The 21072-nt window shown below is 41.6% G+C and overlaps 1 protein-coding gene across 4 annotated transcripts in view; it reads left to right on the forward strand.

Moving 5' to 3' along the window:
- Positions 1–4788: 4788 nt before the first annotated feature.
- Positions 4789–21072, forward strand: part of DENND1A (DENN domain containing 1A) — a 489116-nt gene continuing 472832 nt past the window's right edge. For 2 of the 4 annotated variants that reach the window (XM_045790978.2, XM_045790976.2), the window contains exon 1: positions 4790–5021. In XM_045790978.2, the coding sequence (XP_045646934.2) occupies positions 5005–5021 (17 nt within the window). In that variant the 5' untranslated portion in view covers positions 4790–5004. Of the gene's footprint in view, positions 5022–21072 lie in introns of all 4 variants that reach the window. The other 2 variants (XM_045790973.2, XM_045790979.2) reach the window with 2 other exon arrangements.

The raw sequence follows: 21072 nt of genomic DNA on the forward strand, positions 1-21072 counted from the left end.
TCATTTATTTATGTATTCAATAAATGTTTATTGGTCACTGCATGCATGCCAGGCTCTGTACTAGATGTTGAGGTCTAGGGATGGACAAGTCTGATGTAGTTTCTGTCTTTATCAATCTTACAGTTTAGCACAATAATGTTTCCATTTATTGAATACCAAGTGTATATAGCAAGAATCCTACATTCTTTATTTCATTTCATCTTCTTGAGGTGGGTATTATCATCCCCTTATTAAAAGTGAGAAAACTGAGGCTCAGAGAGTTTAAGTAACTTTCTCCAAATTCACTCAAGGAGCACCTTGGATCTGCTTTATTCCAGTGTGTATTCTTTTACTACTAGGAAGGCCTGTGTTCCCCTCTAAGGAGATTCACAGTGCACTTTGCTACATGAATGTCCATGAGATGTTCAGGAAAAAAAAAAACACACTTATTTAACTTGATATGATTTTGCATATCCCAAACTTATCTCATTACATAAGTCCTCCTTTTTTGGGGTGAGGGGAGCAGCACCCCTATTACTGAGCTGTGGATTCTTTCCAAAGAATATAACCACAACACCCAAGAGAATTATAAACGTACGTCCGCACACAAACTTGTACGTGAATATTCATCATTGCCAAAAAGTGGAAACAACCAAAATGTCCATCAACAACAAAACATGGTCCAACCATACAATCGAATATTATATGGCAATCAAAAAGAATGATGTACTGACAGGCGGTACGGCATGGATAAACTTTGAAAACATTATGGTAAGTGAAAGAAACCAGGCAGAATGGCCACATTATTATGTGATTCCTTTTATATGAAATATCTAGAATAGACAATTGCATAGGGACAGAAAGATTCATGGTTGCCAGGGGCCAGGGGGTGGGCAGGAAAGGTGAGTGAGCACTAGTGGATGCAGGGTTTCTTTTTGGGATGATAAAATGTGACAAAGTTAGGCAGTGGTGATAGTTGTCCAACTTTGTGACTATACTAACAAGCATTGACTTGTACATGTTATAATGGTGAATTTTATGGCATGTGAATTTTATCCCAATTTTAAAAATATATGTATAATCACGACTAAGTGGACTGAAAACAACGTACCACTGGCCCTTTGGTCCTGCTGTTCCATACTGTATCGTTAATAAGGTATTAGAGATCTTTGGGGTTGCTATCCTTCCCTCAATAGATACAGCTCTCAAAATCCTAACAGAAAAACCCAAACAGGAACAGAGAGTGAGGACAAGCTTGGAAACAGGAGCATCAAAGTGTCTGCGCGGGTGGTATCACACGCATTGTTGGACTATTTATCTGCTAAGTATGCTTAGCCTATTTTGACAACAGGCCTGAAGGCAAAGTTCCTAAACCCCTTCTCATCACCGGAAGGTTTCAATTCCAACAATTGATTATGCATGTACTTGGCAGGGAAGCCTCCTTTTATTTGAATAACATCAGATTCACCTAGGTTTGTAAAACTGAATTATACGATTTTAGAACTGAAAAGGGCTTTTTAAAAAAAGATTGTATTTATTTATTTGAGAGAGAGAGAGAGCAAGAGGGAGGGGAGAGGCAGAAGCAGATTCCCCACTGAGTAGGGAGCCCGATGCAGGCTCGATCCTAGGACCCTGGGATCATGACCTGAGCCAAAGGGAGATGCTTAACCTACTGAGCCACCCAGGTGCCCCTGAAAAGGGATTTGAAGAGAGATCATCTGGCCTAATTCTCTTACTTTGGGTATAGGGAAACTGAGGCCCAGAGAAATACAGTGACTTGCCCAATGTCATATAGCCAAGCATGGCTTGGCTGAGACTGCCAGTTGTCTTGCAATATCTTTTCTCCCTTTCTTCCCTGGAAATGAACCCCTTCAGCTGTGACATGATTTTCTGAAAAAAGGGCTATATTTGCTAATGAGATGTGGTTGTCTAACTAAGTTTCGGCCAAGGCCAATAGAATGTAAATGGAAGTGGTGTGAGGAACTCCAGGGAAGTGTATTTAAAGATTAGGGGTTAGAATTGGGCATGACCTTCTTTCCTTCTGCTGGCTGGGTTGCAGATTAGATGGCTTGAGTTCAAGCAGCTCTTCTGGATCACAGGGTGGAAGCTCATTGGGAGAACAGGGGCACAATAAGATAGAATTCTGGGCCACCAACCTCAAAGAGTCTGACAGAAACAGAAGACAGGTATACAGGCGAATGCAGAATAAACACCACCACAAGGCCAAATCAGCTGCCCTGTCTTGTTTCTATGCCTTCAATCTCAGAGAATGCTTTATAGAACTGCCATACCAGCTCTGGAATGTTCATCCCCAGACCTTATGTGAAAGAGAAACTCTTTTTTTCCCCGGTTACTGTTATTTCAGTCTTCTATCATTTACAGCTGAACTAAATTCTGACTTGGAATGTAAACAATTACATTCTGGGTTGGAAACTCAGGTCTCCTGAATCCAAGTACAGGACTATTTACTATGAAGATTATTCCTATTAATAATAAAAGCAAAACTGTGCTGAGTTGTGCATATAATAGTTGCTGATAATTTTTGTATGCTTTTTATAAACTGGTCACTGTTTAAATACTGTATAAGTATCACATACTCATTTAATTCTCATGTCAACTCGGTAAGATCTACGACCATAATTTCCATTTTACAGACAGAGAAAATGAGGCACAGAGAGGGTGAATAACTTACCCAAGGGCACACATTTAGTAAGAGGTAGAGTTGAGATTTGAACCCACAAAGTATGGCTCCAGATCCGGGGCTCTTAGCTCCTACACTATACTCTCTCTTACGATGTGAGCTCCTCCTCATCTCTCTAGCCATTTTACTGAGGAGGAAACTGAAGCAGGCAATTTTCTAGTCATTTGCTTTAAATTGCTCTGCTAGACAGTGGTGCAGCTAGCGTTAGAAGCCAGAATCCTAACTCCCAGTTCAACACTCTCTCCCCAGACCACCCTGCAGTCTCAGAGGCCACCTGGACAGATACATAACCCCCTAAGCCCACCTCCAGTCTCCCACTCCAACACACACACACACACACACACACACACACACACACACGCACCACCCAGCAGGCACCCAGACATTTTTGTGGCCAGGATGGCTACAACCTCCTTTGAAAAGGAGCCAGCTTTGCCCTCCACCAAATATCTTTGTTTTATTTATAGTCTCCTGCTCAGAGCTTTTGAACTGGCTGCTCATTCCGGGGAAGATCTTGATAACAACTGTTCTTTGGAGAGGGTTCATAGGAAACAAGGTGAATAAACACCACAGAGGCCCTGCCTGTCTAGCAGAGCTTTGCTCCTAGGGGTGTTTATAACTCAGTGTTGGTGTCTGGGTGCAAAAGACTTTGAATTCAAAATGGCGGTTTGGATTTTCAGTTTTTTTGCTTTAATTCAAAAAAGTTCATTCTTTGCTTTCAACAATCTCAAGGCATAGGCAAAAGAGAGAAATTACCTTTATACAGAATATAACTGTGAAAGAGGTAGTTCTTGTTTTCTTTGCTCCCTGCTTGGCTGGGACCTAGGACCAGCTACTGTAGTGATTGAGGGGTGGGGAGACGTCTAAGGAATTTACAAAAGCTAAAATGGCAGAAGGAATGAATGGCATTTTAGAGCAGAAAATTGTAAAAGAAGAAGAGGAGGAAGAAGGAGAAGAAAAGATTAATTTCAGAAGTGAACAATGAACCTACTATGTCTTCTGACTTGTGGCCAAAGGTGCCATCCTAAAGCATAACCATGTCACATGTGTTTGGAATTATTCAGCCTGGATGCTAATCTCCGCTCCACCAGTTGCAAGTTATGTAACCTTTCCTCTTTGTGAAATGGATGTGTGTGTGTGTGTGTGGGGGGGGGGGTAAACTCACAAGATTATTGTGAGGATTGGTGCTAACCATGTAGGGGAGATAGTAGAGAACCAGTAGTGCCTTGTTCAGGGAGAACACTCACTCACCCACTCAGTGAACGGTGGGTACTAAGGGCAGCTGTCTTTATTGCTTCCTTTGTGATCTCCCCAGCCTTAGAGGCAATGATATTGAGGTGTTCATGAAAGTGAGCCCCAAGGAGGAGAGGAGGCAGTAACGCGTTGGTGTTTGACTCAAATACGTTCATTTGTATTGATTTACTATTCTCTATCAGGGACTATTACGGTGACATGACCTGTCTGTATTGGAGCCCCCAAAATGGCTTATAAAGGGAGGCAGAAGTTCTCAGGGGCAGGGCAGAGCAGAGCCACTAAATGGGTAGTACGAAGCCCCCGGTAGTGTTCTTGTGGGTATGATAGGTCTCCTTAAAGATCTAAGGGGTCCATCAATGACCACGTTGGGGAAGTGGATAGCGTGATAGAGAAGAGGGTCTGTGGCCCCCTTACGTAACTTACTGGAAAGTATGGCATTTAAAAAAGGGAAAACTTGTGTTTTCCCGGAGACCTGAGTGGGAGACATTATCTCAACGCCAAAGCTACTGGCGGAAGAACTCATAATATTGGAATGGGCGAAGGTTTCTTCAGGTGAGCTCGGGGGTCTCTATAGGATTAGGGTATATTCAGGGGACTGTAGGTGGAGGTTTCAATGGGAACATGGTGGGTGGAAGCCTTTGGGGGGCCTCGGGGAAACCGCGCGCCCGGCTCCGCAAGTGCCGCGGGCTGATGAGCAGCTCCCGCCTCCCCCAGCCCTCAGGCGGCCCCGCCTCCCGCGAGCGGACTACACTTCCCGGCAGCCCCCGCGGGTGGCGGCGGCGGCGGCGGCGGCGGCGCGGACAGGAGGAGGTGGCTGTGTGAGAAGCGGAGGGGGCGGTGCGCGCCGGGTACGCGCGCCGGCGACCATGGCGTTCGCCGGGCTGGAGCGAGTACATTAACCCCGGGAGGCGGCGGCGGCGACGAGGGAGCGAGCTTCGAGCGGGCGGGCCCAGCCTGAGGGAAGGGAGGAAGGGGCGGGGAGAGCGCCGGAGGGAGGCCGGTCGGCCGCGGGCGGGCGGGCAGCGCAGCGCCGAGCGGGGCCCGTGGGCCCATGAGGAGGCCCGGGGACCATGGGCTCCAGGATCAAGTGAGTGCCGGGCCGGGCGTGGGGCGGCGAGGCCGGGAGAGGGCTGCAGGCCGCGGGCGGCGCGGGGGACTTGTTGCCGGGGCCTGAGGGGCGCCCCGCGTGCCGGCGTCACGCGGGGAGGGGGACGGTTGCCATGGCGATCCTGGGAGGCGCGGGGGCGGGGTGCGTGCGGGGTGGAACGGCTCCGGTGGTCAGGTGTCCCCTCCTCACCTGAGGGCGGGAGTCGCAGAGATTACAAGGTGGCCCCCTCCCCGGGGTAATAGAACCTCTGAAAATGCTCATAAAACTGTTGGGGGGAGGGCGAGAAATCTCCGGAAGCAACTCCCCTAATGGGTGAGTTTGGGGCGCCCCTGAGAGTTGGGCAGGTCCTGAGAGATCTGCTTATGGCCTGCGATCCCCACAAAAAGTCGCCTAAGGTGCTCCTAGGGACCACTCATGGACTTAAGGTCTGGGTGGCCTGAGGAGGAAGGCCCTTTTCCCTTTCCTCCTTTACCTCTCTTATCTGTGTTAAGTCTCCACACAGCAAGGGCCAAAGGCTATGAAGGAAGATGCCTCTGTGTCGTAATTGAGTATCTGATCTTGAATACTGGTTGGAAAGGCTTTGTAATCCACTGTGGCAAATTCCCTCATTCATTCACCTGGGGTCCTCGGTGGGGGATTAGTTTTCTGGGGATATTGTTGATAACATCAAACTTCAGAACCCATTGAAACATTGTTGCCTTGCTTCTAGACCTAGAAGTTGACTTTGGAAAGTGCAACTTTTATGCAGTCCAATTTGGGTGTGTTGCTTTAGACTCTATCTCCTCTCCCCGTCAGGTCCTTTTTCGGCCTCTCCCTTCCTCAACTCCAGAACTTGAGATGCCTTATCTCTAATCACTAACAAATGTTCATTTTTCTCTATGAGTAATAGAATTGTTTAAGGGTGCTTAAAAACAAAGTTGACAGCATAGGCTTTTCCTTAAACGGCTTTCATAGGACACTTTAAACCTGCTTACAAGAAAGTCTGAGGAATGTGTTTATTTCAGCACTTTGAGAATAATGCTTGGGAAGTTTGAAAAGGGAAGGGCCTTGAGGACGAACTCTAATAATTATTCAAATGTTGTCTCTCATGTCCAGTTGATGTCCATGCAGTGTGACCCTTGCCCATCCTCGTAGTCCCTTGACTGGCTTAGGCTTCCCATTCGCTAAATGCCTCATACGTGCTGCAGCAGTCCTGAGACATCTGCTAAATGAAGCTAGAAAAGTTTTCTTATGATAATGAAAATGGAACAGGCGGATGGATGAGCACACTGTTCATTCTTGATTTTGTGGAAACAAGGGGAGAAAGCTAGAAGTTTGCTCCAAACAACAGCTTAAGAGGTTTGGGAGGTAAAAAGACGTGGTTTGTAAAGCACTGGGATTAAGGAGGTACTCCAGGTTTAGCTCCTGCCTCTAAGAAAGAGTTGTAAACTTGAATTTCAATAGCACTTGGCAACTGTAAGGTGGCTTTTGGAAAGTGTTTCTGAGTACACTTGTGAGGATGCTTCCCTTTGTTATGGAGAGGTTCAGAAACTTGCCTGACATGAGGCTGTCAGTGTCAGAACCAGCATGAAAATCCAACCAGTGGAAGGTCAGATGACTAGACTTCAAATCTCTGTCTTGCTCTTGAAGGTTGCAGGTTAACATACATTTCTCAAGTGTGTTTTGTGGAACCCGTTACTGTTATATCTAAGCCCTTGAGTGAGGGAACTTACTAAGGTGTGAAATTAGTGTAAAGAATAGCTTTTTTGATCTTGAAACTAGACTGCTCTGGGGTAAAAGCTTAGGCTTGGGAAATATGTTTGCTTTACTTGTGGTGAGACTGAAAGAATATGAAGAGAAGTTATGAAAAATAGTTTGATTTATGGTGACTATTGACTAAGCAACTTCTGTCTGCAGCTAGGAATGGGGATGGACAGGTGGCTAGGGACCGTCTATGTAGATGCTGCCCTAGTCTTTGGAGGAAACAGAGCTTTGGTCACTAACTGTTCTACCTTGGAATTAGCTCAAGGTGTTGAGCTGCCTGAGTTGACATCTAAGTGTGCAGGCTCTGTTGTGTAGGGACAGTTGTGTGTGTGTGTGTGTGTGTGTGTGTGTGTATGTGTATGTGTGTTGGGGTGGGGGTGGAACACAGCACTCTGGGGCCCCTCAACACAGCACTATGGCCGCCAGTGTTTCCTCTTATCTCTGATGCTATGTGGCTCAGTCAGGCTGATGATGTGGAATCAGATCTGGTTCAAATTCCAGCTCTTTTGTCTAACTGACTATGAAACTTCGCACAAGCTACCTCTTTCACCCTCAGTTTCCCTGAGGGTGTAATGGGGAATACTATATGTTGCAGAGTCATAATGAGCAATAAATGCTTTATGAACATGATTGCTGGGCCTGTATTAAAAATTCAGCAGTTCTCTTTTATACCTTCTTTATCAAAAAACTAAGAAAAACCATATATTTTATGCCAGAAATGTCAGAAATGAAATGAAGAAAGTTTTGATCAAGGAATTAGACTGTTAATGTGAAGAACAGGACTTAACGTTCTCTTATTAAAAAATAAAAGTTGATTAAAAACAATATTGTGTAATTGTACAGCTGGTGTCTGTTGTATGATTAGTAGTAAAGCAGGTGTGTTGCTAGGCACAGGTGTTGAGATTTAGTGCTTGATCAGACTTCAAGCTAAGGCTGGTTGAGCACAATCTCTGTGTCAGGCATGGTGGTATTGCTTTATGTGAACCATTTCATCAAGTTCCCACAACTGTCCAATGATGTAGGTACTACTAACCACATTTTCATATGAGAGAATGGGAGTTTATTTGCCGAAGATTAGATGCTATCCCCAGGGAAGCCTGCCCTGATACCGGTTCTGCACCCTCAGCCCCCTCCCAGCCTTGGCCAGCTGCCCTCATCTGTGCAACCACTCCCTAGCCTAGGCCAGGTGCCTCTCATCTGTGCATCTTCTCTTCAGCCTAGGACAGGTGACCCTTATCTGTGCACTCCTTCCCCAGCCTAGTCCAGGTACCCCTTGTGTGTTTCTGTGGCCCCTTGTGTTTATCACTGTTCTAGCACCAAATTCAGTTCCTTGACTGTCTTCCGCATTAAACTAGAGATAAACTTCTTGAAAGCAGGACTGTCTTATTTGTCTTTGAGTTCCCTGTGTCAGACCCGGTACCTGACATAGAAAGTTGTTTAGGAAGAGTTTATGGAATGATATAAGAAGTACGGTAGGATCTGAATTAAGATCCTGACTAAGGCTCCAGGTTGAGTGTACATAGAGTTAAAAGAACAATTTGCTACCTGAACTCTTGAGGACAAAGAGTTTTTGTTTTTAAGTTAATTGCCCTGGTCTATGCAGAGAATTACTTACTTTTTTCTAAAGAGTGTTTTTTTAGTTCATGTTCATCTAAATGAACATTGTCTAGCTTCAAACCAAACATCTACTTGGCCAGGGAAAGAAAAGGTCACCAGTATGCAGGTAGCACCCTGGAAAGTTCCTGAACTTTAAACCTGAGCAGACCTTTATCTAGAGGGATGAAAGGAGCAGTGGAAACTGGCAATCTTCGACAGGTAGGTTTAAATCTTATTTAGTGTTTGAGTGATCCCAGTGGACTAGAATGTGGTTAATATGAAGCAATTTAACTGATAATGCAGACATACAGCAGGAAACTTTTGGCAGTTTAATATTGCTTGTGGTGACATCCTAGAAATTGTTTCCAGGCACCACGGGCAGGAAGTGGATTGTAAGTAATCGAAGGAAGTATTCTAAGTGAGTTTGAGGAAACCTGACATTTATGGATGCAGAGAAAAGCATACTCTGATTTGAAGGCATAAGGACAGAACAGGGCAGCTCATTTGGCCTTGTGGTGGTATTTATTCTGCATTAGCCAGCATACCTGTCTTCTGTCCCTGTCAGACTGTGACCTCAAAGGTTTGTGACCAAAAAGAGTATCCATTTATTCATTCACTCACTCACTATAGAACTAAGGGTGTGAAGCACATATTGAGCACTGAAAAAATGTTAGTCATTGTTGGTATTGACATGATTAGTAGTACTATATCATGTGCCTGGTAGTGGGCTAAGTGCTAGGGACACAACAATGAAAAGGTTTTTCTTCACTTTAAGGTTTTCCAAGGTAGTAGTGAGGCAGAAATGCAAAACAAAACAAACTTCCTCCAGGCCCCCTCCCCCCCGAACCCCCCCCTCCCCACTATGATACATTCCGATCAATGCTATGGTGGAGACGCAGCCAGTCCTGAATAGGTAAGAAAATGGAGAGACTGTTTTCCCAGGACAGCTCAAGGAAGGAAAGCAGGCTTCATCAAGAAGGTGTTTTAGCTGAGACAGGAAAGATAGTAAAGGTGTGAAAAGGGCAAGAGTGGTAGCACAGGGGAGTGGTGATGATGGTGGCAGTAGTCTCAATAGAGGGAGCAACAGTATGTGTGAAGACGTGGCATATTAGAAAAAAAAAAGTTAATTACCATTTTTAGGCACATGCCAGGAATTGTGTTAGACATTGAGAATTATGCTGAATAATACATATTCTATTCCTGCTCTCATGGAGCTTAGAGTCTGGGGGACCCAACAGGTTAAAAATAACAGATCAATTCTCATAAAGCCATGTGGATGTGCTAGAAAGGGAATGAGCTGCTGAGGGAGACTGCAGGGGCGGCTGTCCTGTTTTAGAGCAGTGAGGGAAGGTTTACTCTAGGGCTGACATTTGGGCTGAGACTTTAAGCATGAGAAATCATTAGTCCTGAAAGTGACTGGGCAAGACTTTTCATTCCAGGTGGAGTTGAGCGTATACAAAGGCCTCGAGGCAAGAAAACCCTAGACCCATTTCAGGAACTGTTAGAAGGCCAGAGGTTTGGGTAGTGACTAATGGGACAGAACCTTGCGGTAAGGTCAGAGATTCAGACTTGGGGCTGAGTAGGGGCTTGTAGGCCATGGCAGTTAGAAAACAACTTAAGACGTAATAAACACACTATAAGATTTATTTTTTAAATGTGTAATCAAATGATTTTTAGCATACTCACAAAAGTGTGGTCAATCACTACTATACAATTTAAGAACGTTTCATCATCACAGAAAGTAACCTTGTGCCTATTAGCTTTCACTTCCCATTCCCCCAAACCCTCTGAGCCCTGAGCAATCACTAATCTACTTGTAGTTGCTGTAGATTTATTCTGGGCATTTCATATAAATGGAATCATACAATATATAATCCTTTGTCTTTCACTTAATATTATGGTCCCAAAGTTTATTTCATTATAGCATATAGATATTTCATTACTTCTTAATTGTTGAATAATATTTCATTGTATAGGTAAACCACATTTTATTCATCTGTTCATCAGTTGTTAGGTATTTGGGTTGTTTCCACTTTTTCACTGTTATGAATAATGTTGCTGTGAACATTTTGTGTGGACATATGTTTTCCATTTCTCTTGGGTATATACCTAGGAGTGGAATTGCTGGATCATATGGTAACTCTGCTTAAGAAACCGTTAAACTGTTTTCCAAAGCAATTGTACCACTTTGTGTAAAGTGGTATCTCATCGTGGTTTTGATTTGGCCCAAATGAGTCGTGTAGAAAACAAAAAATCGGAGTAGACAGAAGAGGTTGAAACTTGAACTGAAAGAAAGGTGAGACTTGATTAAGGGAGGAGGCATTTCCAGAGGGAGAACGGTGGAAGTTTTATGACTTGGGAGTGGGATAACCCCTTCTAATTGTTTTTTGGTACAGTGAACAGCTTTGGCTTCTTAGGATAGCTCTGTTTCACTCTTGATTTTGGACTGCTTATCATAGGATCCCATTACCAAAATGCACAACAGACTTGCTTCTGTTGTGAGGCCTGTTGTGTAGCAGAGCTGACCTGTTTTCCCTACTGTGGGATGAGACCAGAAGTTGAAATGTGATGTCCTTCATATTTCTGGCTCTTCTCTAAGACCTACTGCCTCTTCTCTAGGACTTGGGGTGGTGGAATGAGAGTCTTGCAGGAGACTGAACTCCCCATTATTAGTGCCCAAAGTCAGTCACTTGAATTTTCATGACTTTTCTGGACAGTGTATTGGTGCAACTCCATCATTCTAATCTTAGCCTTTGCAGTCAATGTGGAGGGCTTTGCACAGCAGCTAGGAAGTTGAAACAGGGAAGGTAAAACCTGGAGTGTTGTAGAAAAATGTGTGTCAGGCTGTTACCTCTGTGTGTAAGCTCCTAGCTAGAATTCTCACTGTGGGTTGCAAAGGTTCAGCCTTTTTCCTGGCCCTGGGGGAACTAATCTCTGGATTTACAACATCCTTTTTGCTTAAAAGGATTTTGTTGGGAAATGGAAAGATAAACAAGGAAGAAAAATAAACCAAAGAAAGCAAAAACGAAGTTGGTCTCCTTGACTTTTATTGGAATCCATACCCATTCTTTCCAAGTATTTAGGACTTGAAAAGGAGCCATATAAAGGATGTAACAAAAGGTATGGTCAAAATATTTAACTTCCTATAAAAAAGATAGGTTATATTCCCAAAGTTAATTTGTAAATTGGTTACAGTATTTAGAATGTATTTTTTTCTTAGAGATACTGTTAACGTATAAATCCGCGGCTGTCAAAGATAAAGACTTTGTAGGCAGAGGGAACTGTGTAAAAGACAGGTATGGCAGAAATACAGGACGTGTGAATAAGGGCTAGAGGAGATGGAGTTGAAGATGTAAGCGGATGCCCCTGGAACATGATGCCACCGAAAGATTTGAGTTGGGAATGTAATATGATCAGATTTGGGTTTTTAGGAAGATGACTCTGGCAGCAGCAGTATAGAACTGTGATATCTCTGGCCTGTACAGGATGATCCACTGGGGTGTGAAAAAAATGTTAGAACTTACGTTCGTTTTTATATCAGTCTTCAAAATTTCTGTTTTTGTGTGTTCGAATCTATATATTTGTATAGTAAGACATTCTCATAATTTATAAATATATGTGTATCAGATGTATGCTCAAATTTTTTGACAGGAAGGAGTCCACGGAAAAAAATCGGAGACCATTGGTTTATGGAACTATGTTTATGCTGTAGAAGATCAAGGCCTGAAGTGAGGTTTTGGTTGTTCAAAGAAAAAGGACAGATGTGAGAAAGATTTTAGGTAGAATTGACAGGACTTGGTGACAAATTACATGTAAGGGGCAAGAGGAGAATCAAAGATGACTTGCCAAGGTTAGCAAGTTACATTATAAATGAGCGTTTGGAAGGTGAGGGCCAGTTATGTAACGTGTTTGCTTTTCTGAGGAGAAGTGGAGAGTTATAATTGGGAGAAGGCGTTGTAGTCTGCAGTGAGAAAGGAGATCTTTAAGAGCTCCATAGTGAATGTGTGTACTTCATTCGATGAGTAAGACTTGAAGTGGGCTGAGCCAAGTTGCTGAAGGGAAATCCATCCATGGTAGATTTAGAGAGAGAAAAAATAAACTTTCGAACTCATTTGAGCCTCAGAAAAGGTTTCAGGGATGTTTTATTGACCTAGCCTAGTCTGTTTGAATAAATAGGAGGAAGGAAACCAATCTAGAGAAAGATGCTGTTTGACTCCAAGCAAACAGTTCTTGTGCTCCAGGGTGTGAGAGGAGCTGGGGGATGTGGGCCTCAGAGACATATGCAGTCCCCATCCGAGTCCCAAGTTTCTCAGCCTCAGTTTTTTTTTTTTTTTTTTTAATTTGTAGAAGGAAGCTAATAAATTTACCTGTAGGATGGTTGTGAGGATTAGAAGCGATCTTGTATCTCACCTTCAGCAGAGAAACGATTGTTGAGTAAATGGCAGCTATCATTAATATTGCTTGGAGAGGATGGGCACACTTATCTGAACCCCCTGGAGTTAACGTCAAAGCAAGTGTTCCATTTAATATATATATATATATTTTTGTTAAGCCACAGACAAAGTATTTGCTTCCTCTCTGTGAGTATGTTAGGAATGATGTGTTGTATATTTTACTGAATATGTTTGGAGGACTGTGAGCCTCAAATATGCAAAGCACTATTGCTTTTACTGGCTGGGAGGAAAGCAGCTTAAAGTCCACTTAGATAAGATAAACATGTGAATAATTAGAACAATAGTATTTAACATTTTATGCCTCTCCTCTCAAATGATATTTGAAAATTTTATTCAGTTCTACATAAGATTTACACCATTTATATTTATCTTTGTTTAGCTGGTAGTACTGTTCACTTCTAATTTTTTTTTAAAAGATTTTATTAGAGAGAGAGGGAATCTGAAGCAGACTCCCACACTGAGCACTGAGCCCGACGTGGGGCTCGATCCCACAACCCTGAGATCATGACCTGGGCTGAAACCAAGAGCCAGATACTCAACTGACTGAGCCACCCAGGCATCCCCATTTCTAGTCTTTTAAATCTAACTTCTCCTTTCTTTTTCCTGGGTGCTTAAAATTACTGTTCTTAAAATTTTTTAAGGGAAATTTTAAACATTTACGAAAATAGAATAGTACAATGAACCCTCAAATGGCCATCACTGTTAAAACACTTAACTAATATATGGCTTATTTAGTTCCATTTATAGATAATGGACTATAACTTCTCCTGTCCTCTAGACCTGGATATTTTGAAGCAAATCCCGACTGTCCTATCTCATTCTTTTTTTGTTTCTGTTTTTAGAGAGAAGAAGAGGGAGAATCTTAAGCAGTGCAGAGCCCGATGTGGGGCTCCTTCTCATTATCCTGAGATCAGTGACCTGAGCTGAAACCAAGAGTTGGTTGCTCAGTGGACTGCACCACCCAGGCGTCCCTGTCCTATCTTATTAAATATTTCTGTATGCGTCTCTAAAAGATAGACCTTCTTTTTTAAAAAACATAACAATGACATCACACCTAAAAAAAATTCCTTTGTATCATCAAATATCTAGTCAGAGTTGAAGTTTTCTAGTTATATATATTTTTAGTGTTGATTTGTTTAAATCAAGTAAGATCATACTTTGCAGTTGGTTGATGAGTATCTTGTCTTTTTCCCCCTTGCAGTTTACTTATTGAGGAAGTGTGTTGTTTGACCTATGTAGTTTACATTGCATCCTGTTTAATATGTCCTGTCCCCTTTATTTCCTACAAATTGGTAGTTAGATTTAGTTACTTGATCAGATTCAAGTTCATTTTCTTGGCAAGAATACTTAAAATGTGGTGATAGGTGCTTCCATCAGGAGGCACATTATGTCTGATTATCTTTCTTTTTGGTCTACGTATCAAGGGCTGTAAAATGGTGATATTTTGCATCTATCATTTCTTCATATTACCTACAATACTTCTATATAGAAAAACTTACCCATATCCACTATTTGGTTACCCTGAGTTCATCTAGGAAAAGCAGGATAAATATTTGATTCCCTTCATTTTTCAAACTGAGTTTGCTGGTGTTTTCCAAAGGTGACTCTTTTTTTTCTCCCAAATGTTACTAACACACATAGATTTAAACCTGTTTACTATATTTGAATCTGCTGTAGTTCTCCTCACTGATGTTTAATTTGTCCTATCTTTGGTGACAGCTTCTTCATGTTAGCTTCTAGAATCCTTTTGACAGTATTGTGGTAGTTTTTAATAGCTCCCTTGCCTTTTGGTAGGACAAGATGTTCTGAGCTTATCTTCTATTTTTCCTACTCCAGACCTGTATTCTTCTGTTTCTCTAAGGAATCTTGCTTCCTTTTGGTGAGAAATGGTATTAGAGATTATAGTTTGGGTTTCGGGACTCTTTTTGTTTTGTTTTTTTGCTACTAGGTCAGCCGTTATTCTAGCTTTTCTAGGGGTCAGCACTAGGAAGTAAGTGCGTGTGTGTGTGTGTGTGTGTGTGTGTGTTAAAGGTAAACTGTTCATATTGATATTTCCAATTCAAGGCTATAGCATTTTTATTTAACCTCGTCACCCTTGTATCTGAATCTCTTATCTCTCATACCAAAAATGCTGATATCCAGTGACACCAACATAAGTACTTTTGCTTTATCCACAACACCCACACAACTCAGCAGCAATAGGATGGCTGAAAACAGGTTGGTTTTGTTTGTTTTTTTAATTTGGCAGGTTTTGGTTGTTTTTTGTTTTTGTCTTTAGATTATATCCCACTAAGAAGGTATAGTCAAGTTACTGTTTTAAAACCATTAGAAATAGTTTTTTTCTGTGGTTGTGTCACCAACTTACTATGTAGTTTTTTTTTCTTTTAATCTTTTGGGAGTGCGTTTTAAAAATAATTTTTGTTTTGTAATCACATAAAATACTTATGGTTTCAAAGCCAAATCTACAATAGAGGTATGTAATATGCAAAAGAGGTATAGTCAGAGAAGTTTAACTTCTGTTCCTCTCTCGTCACTCTGTTCTTTTCCTCCTTCATAGGTAATTTTTAAAAATGTGCATTTGTCATTTCATTAGAAAAATAAAGGTAAATACATATGTGTATTCACATTTTCTCCCACCAGCTCCTCAGGTAAATGGTAGCATTCTTTTTTTAAAAGATTTTATTTATTTATTTGACAGAGAGAGACAGCGAGAGAGGGAGCACAAGCAAGGGGAGTATGGAGGGAGAAGCTGACTTCCCGCCGAACAGGGAGCCCGATGCGGGGCTTGATCCCAGGACCCTGGGATCATGACCTGAGCTGAAGGCAGATGCTTAACAGCTGAGCCACCCAGGTGTCCCAAATGGTAGCATTCTGAATGCACTTTTCTCTCCTTTTTTCTCATTTTGTACCTTGTAAAGAGATCACTTCTAGCAGTGTCTGGGATCATCCTCATTTCTCTATAGGAACAGCATAGTTAGTACTCCATTGGATGGATGGATTATGGATTATTCAACTGATCTTATACTGATGGCCACTTAGATTGCTTCCAGTGTTGCTATTACAAATGGTGTTGTAATGAATATTCTTATGCATGTGCCTTTCTGTATTTTTACCATTATACCATTGGGATAGATTTTTAGAAGTGGAATTGCTGGGTCAGAGAGTAAATTTAGATGTAATTTTGTTAAATGGTGTCCGATTCCCCTCCACAGGGGTTGTGCCAGTTCACATTCCCGCATGTGAGAGTGCCTGTTACCTTACACCTTCACCAATGGAATGTGTTTGTCAAACTTTAAAAATTATTTTAATCGAAGTTATAATGCACATCGTAAAATAGTTTGTAAGCACTCGTGATGGAGAGCATTGATTCTGTACTCTATCCCCCCAAGAACCTGTATTAACAATTTTACTTCCAGTTCTTCTGATGGTTAACCCATAATCCCTAGGTAAATCTTCACTTAATTTAATCTTAGGCAGTATTTGTTGACTCCCTGAAGTGAAAGATGAGTACCTTTATAGTAATTCTCTCTTCCTCTTCCAGTATTTTATGTGTTTATATTATTTCTAATTTTTTAAAAAGATTTTATTTATTTGAGAGAGGGAGAACACAATCAGGGAGGAGGGGCAGAGGGTGAGGGAGAAGCAGGCTCCCCACTGAGCAGGGAGCCTGATTCGGGGCACGATCCCAGGACCCTGGGATCATGAGCTGAGCCGAAGACAGATGCTTAACCAACTAAGCCACCCAGGCACCCCTATTATTTCTAATTCTTATAGTGGTTTTATTTTGATATTGCTACTTAACCCTTCTTATTCCATTAACTTTCAACAGTGTCTCTTTCATAGTTCTCCACTCTCTAGGAAGGATACCTCTTGTTTCTAGTTTCTCTAAGCTGTACTTTTACTTTTATGTGGTTATTTTAGTTCTGATCCATGGCCAGAACCAAGTCTTTTATTATTTATCCTTAAGTCTGAAAATTAAATATTATGAGTGTTTAAATAAAAATGTTATTACGAGTATTTAAATACTATTCAACATAGGCCAGGTAGGGTGCTGGAAATCCTTTTCTTTTTGGTGCATTGCCATCGCATTTGAAGGAGAATGTTTTTAACATCAGGGTTATATAAATGTTTTTTTCTTACAATCCATCCAGACTTAAAAGTTATACTCTATATGCTAATACATAGATTAGTTTTCCATTTATTTGCACAAAAAGCACAGGGGGACACCCACCCTGTATAGATAGCAGTCCAGGGTGTCACATGGATCCTTCCATCCTCATGTTGGCAGACAGAAGCCTCTACTTTGCAGTCTTTGTGGGGGTGGGGTACTTTTGTGAGCATGAGACTCGGCTTTGACTTTTACCTTGTTGGTAGCCTCAGAGCAGCAGGGCAGTGTGGTAATAAGCATGTCTCTCCAAAAAAAAGGGGGGGGGCATGTCTCTCAAACTTGCGACTGATGCCTTTCAGGACCTTGAATTTGCCAAAAGCCTCAATGGTTTCATTTTATTGGTCTACATCTTCTTTAAATCTTTCCTGTGTTTCTTGACAAAAGTTTAAAGTTCTTACGAACTTAGGTTAAGGAGGTAGAATCTATCTTTATGATTAGGGCTTACTGATACCATTCTGTGCCATTTTGGAACTGTGTGGACTTGCAGTCTTAAGGTTTTCTTTCTTTTTTTTTTTCTTCTTGATGGTTTCTTCCTACTTTCCTGTTCTGATCTGTGCAAAGTTAGCTACATTGTTGTAATCCTGGAATGTCCCTTCACCATGTTGCTATTTCATTGTTTCCTGGCCCCTGTGTTCTTTTGTTTCATTTGCCAGAGTACATATTCAAGTTCTTATAGGAGACAGCGACAGCAGTGGACTTGCAGAAAGGGTGCATTTGAGTTTTTGCATGTCTGAAAAATGTCTACTTTCTCACACCTGATTGATAATTTGTATGGTGCTAGAGTTCTAGGCTAAAAAAATTGCCCCCAGAACTTTGAAGAAAATTTCCTCCTGTTTTTAGCTGGCTTCCTCTGACATTGCTTCAGTAGGGGAAGGGAGCACCTTGCCTTCTTATTGCCAATTGTGGTATATATGTAGGGTCCCTGTTCAGGCTTCCTTAACACCAGGGTGGGAAGTTCCCTTTTACTAGGTGGTAGGTGGGAGTTCTGATTCTCTAAGAGGCCTCCACTGATACCTCTCTAGCTGGGTAGAGTAGTGGCTTTTTTTTTTTAATTGATTTATTTTAGAGCACATGTGTGCATGCACATGGGTGGAGGGAAGGGGCAGGGAGAGAGGGAGAGAGGGAATCCTCAAGCAGACTCACCTCTGAGCACAGAGCCCAGTGCGGGGCTCGATCCAATACCCTGAGATCATGACCTGAGCTGAAATCAAGAGTCAGCTGCTTGACTGACTGAGCCACGGAGGCACCCCTAGAGTAGTGCATTTTTGCTGCTCTCACCACAGTTTCAGTTACTGCCACAGGAGAGTGGAAGTCCGCATTATCCACATTCTCCACTGAAACCACATTGAGGGGGTCCTCGTTACTGCTGGGGATGATGGAAGTCCCACCCCCTACTTGACTTTGTTGGCAGTGGTGGGTGGATGGGATTCTTCGTTACAGCCTGGCCAAGGTAGAAATTTGGTTTCCTCCCTGCTTGTCCTTTGCTGGCTTGAGTGGAGGTGAAACCACACAGGTTTTTCTGTGGTGTTTGGCTGATGCTTGGTGTTTTTTTTCCCTGTTTCTGACTTGTCAGGCTGTCCCTTTTCTGGCCCTTTGGCTGACTTTTGTTAGAGGTTTTTTAGGTCTGCATCAATTGGTATTTATGGGTTGCCAGTTTTAGTCATGAATGGTGGTTGAATTTTATCAAATACTTTTTCTACATCTATTGAGATGATATGATTTTTCCCATTAATGTAAGTGACATTTATTTTCAAGCGTTAAACTAACTTTGCATCCCTGGAATAAACCCATTTGGTCATGATATATGATCCTTTTTATACATATTGATGGATTCAGTTTCCTGATATTTATTTTATGGTCACATCTATATTCATAGGAGATTTTTGGCTGTAATTTTCTTTTCTTGTAATGTTCTTGATTTTGGTGTCAAGGTCATGCTGGCCTCATAAAAAGGAAAGAGGATTGTATTTTAAAAAAATAGAAGTGGTGTGGTTTTTAGTATAAAAAGTTATCAGTGACTGCAGCTTTTTGGATGAGCATTGAATTTAGGAAAATTAAGTATTACTCATAAGCAATGGGAATAGGGAAATGCTTATCTGTGTTTCCCTATAATAAGGAATAGGTAATCTCTCTCTACCCCCCTCCCCCCATTATATACACATATTTATTTTATTTTGGCTGAATAATCCCATGTCAAGTTAAGGCCATCATGGTATTTTATTTGCATTATTTCCTAAGAACAACTGTATTCTTATATATATATATATATATATAAAATGAGGATACTTTCATCATCATCAAGAAATTTCATGTTCATACAACATTATCTAATAAACAATCCATATTTAAATTTCCCCAGTTCCAATAATGTCCTTTGTAGCTGTTTGCTTTTGAGCCTGGGTCCAATTAGGGATCATATGTCACATTTAGTTGTCATGTCTCTTGTTCCCTTTTATCTAGAACAGTTCTTCTGCCCCCCGCATTTTGGTTCTGACATTGACTTATTAAAGTATCCAAACCAGTTGTTTTATAGAATGTCCCACATTTAGAATTTGTTTCATTGTTCCCTCATGCTGAAGTTCATGTTTAAAACATTTTGGCAACAATACCATAGGTAATGTGTCTAATGCCATGCATTTTTATTCTCCTTGGAGTTACTCTTTTTTTCTTCCATCCTTTTTTAAAAGGCTTTTATTTGTTGTCTTTCTTATCCTCTTGTAGCTTTCTGTTCCTGTTTTGTAAAAGTCATGTTTTTTTTGTTCTATTTAAGGATACCAGTTTCCTGAAACATATTTCTTAATCGTTTTCAGAGATACATTCTTCTAAGAGATGATGTTCTCTTTCCTCCATTTGCAGTATTTTTAAAAGGTCTTTTATTTTCTGTAGGCCCTTGAGCAAGGTGAGCTCTATCGAGATTTGTTGTTTGCCATAGGGGGGGTGAGTGGATTACCATGGGCACTGTTCTTTGTGCCCTAGGTGGCTGTCAGGTCCCCTTCTCAGATCTTGTATCTGAAGAACTGGTTCATATTCACTGTTCCAGTTGAATTCCTAGTGACTAGCAGGTATTTGTGCTACTGAGGTAAAATTTTATTCCCTCACTGCCTGATACTCTCCTATTCTGAACTAAAGACCTATAGAAAAAACTAAAACTCTGAGTATACTCTATTAGAGTTGTTCTTATCTTTGTTCTCAGTGTCCTTTTTGTGTGTAATTATTTTAACCAATAGAACTCATTTTAAAAGTAACTCGAGATTAAGTGGCTCCCCTACCTATTAAAAGTGTGAGTGTCTGATCCACGAGTGTAACCAGGATTGAAGGGCACAGTGACTGAAGGTGGGGAGACCACTTAACCTATTATAATAGAAGAGGGGTAATGAGGATTGCTATTTGGATATTTCCTTTTGGTTTGCATCACAGTATCTTTTAAGAGTCCAGTTATCAGTGATAGTTGTTAAGAAGTGTAGGTATCAGAAGATTAGAAAGTCTTCACAACCAGATAGATGATGACTGTAGGGTTTGTAGCCTGGGTGACAGAAAAAGGTGGCAGAGCTAGCATTAAAAAGAAGGAAATTGAGATTTTCTGGGTTTGATTTTTTTTTTTCATTGCTTTGATTTGGGTTCTGTTGAGTGTGAGTTTTACCATCCATGGGGTGTTCTCCAGCGACAGTTGAAATTTTGGACCTGAAGGTCATTGGAGAGGTGGGAGCTAAAGATAGAGTTTGGTAGTCAATTACAGAGTGGTGAGTAGTGAGAACTAAACACATCTCATGAATCCTAAGTAGGCAGGTGGAAGGCAGGAGGGAGGGAAAGATCAGTAAGTTGTTGGAGACCTCTCACCTCCGAAATCCAAACATCAAGTCCTGTTGATTCATGTACTTGCCTCCTCCTCCACTGCTGTCCTCTTGGTCCAGGCCACCATACTTTCAGCATAATGGCTGTAATTCCTTCCGACTGGGTTCTTTACCACTCTTGCTTCTCTCCAGTCCTATCTCTACAGTATCCAGAGTGAGCCTTCCAAAGGAAAAATCTGATCAGGTCGGGTCACTGTTACTGTTCTTGTTTTTCCCAT

Source organism: Ursus americanus, chromosome 18 (genome assembly GCF_024610735.1).
Source record: "Ursus americanus isolate L20-20 chromosome 18, mUrsAme1.1.p, whole genome shotgun sequence".
NCBI classification, from domain to species: Eukaryota; Metazoa; Chordata; class Mammalia; order Carnivora; family Ursidae; genus Ursus; species Ursus americanus.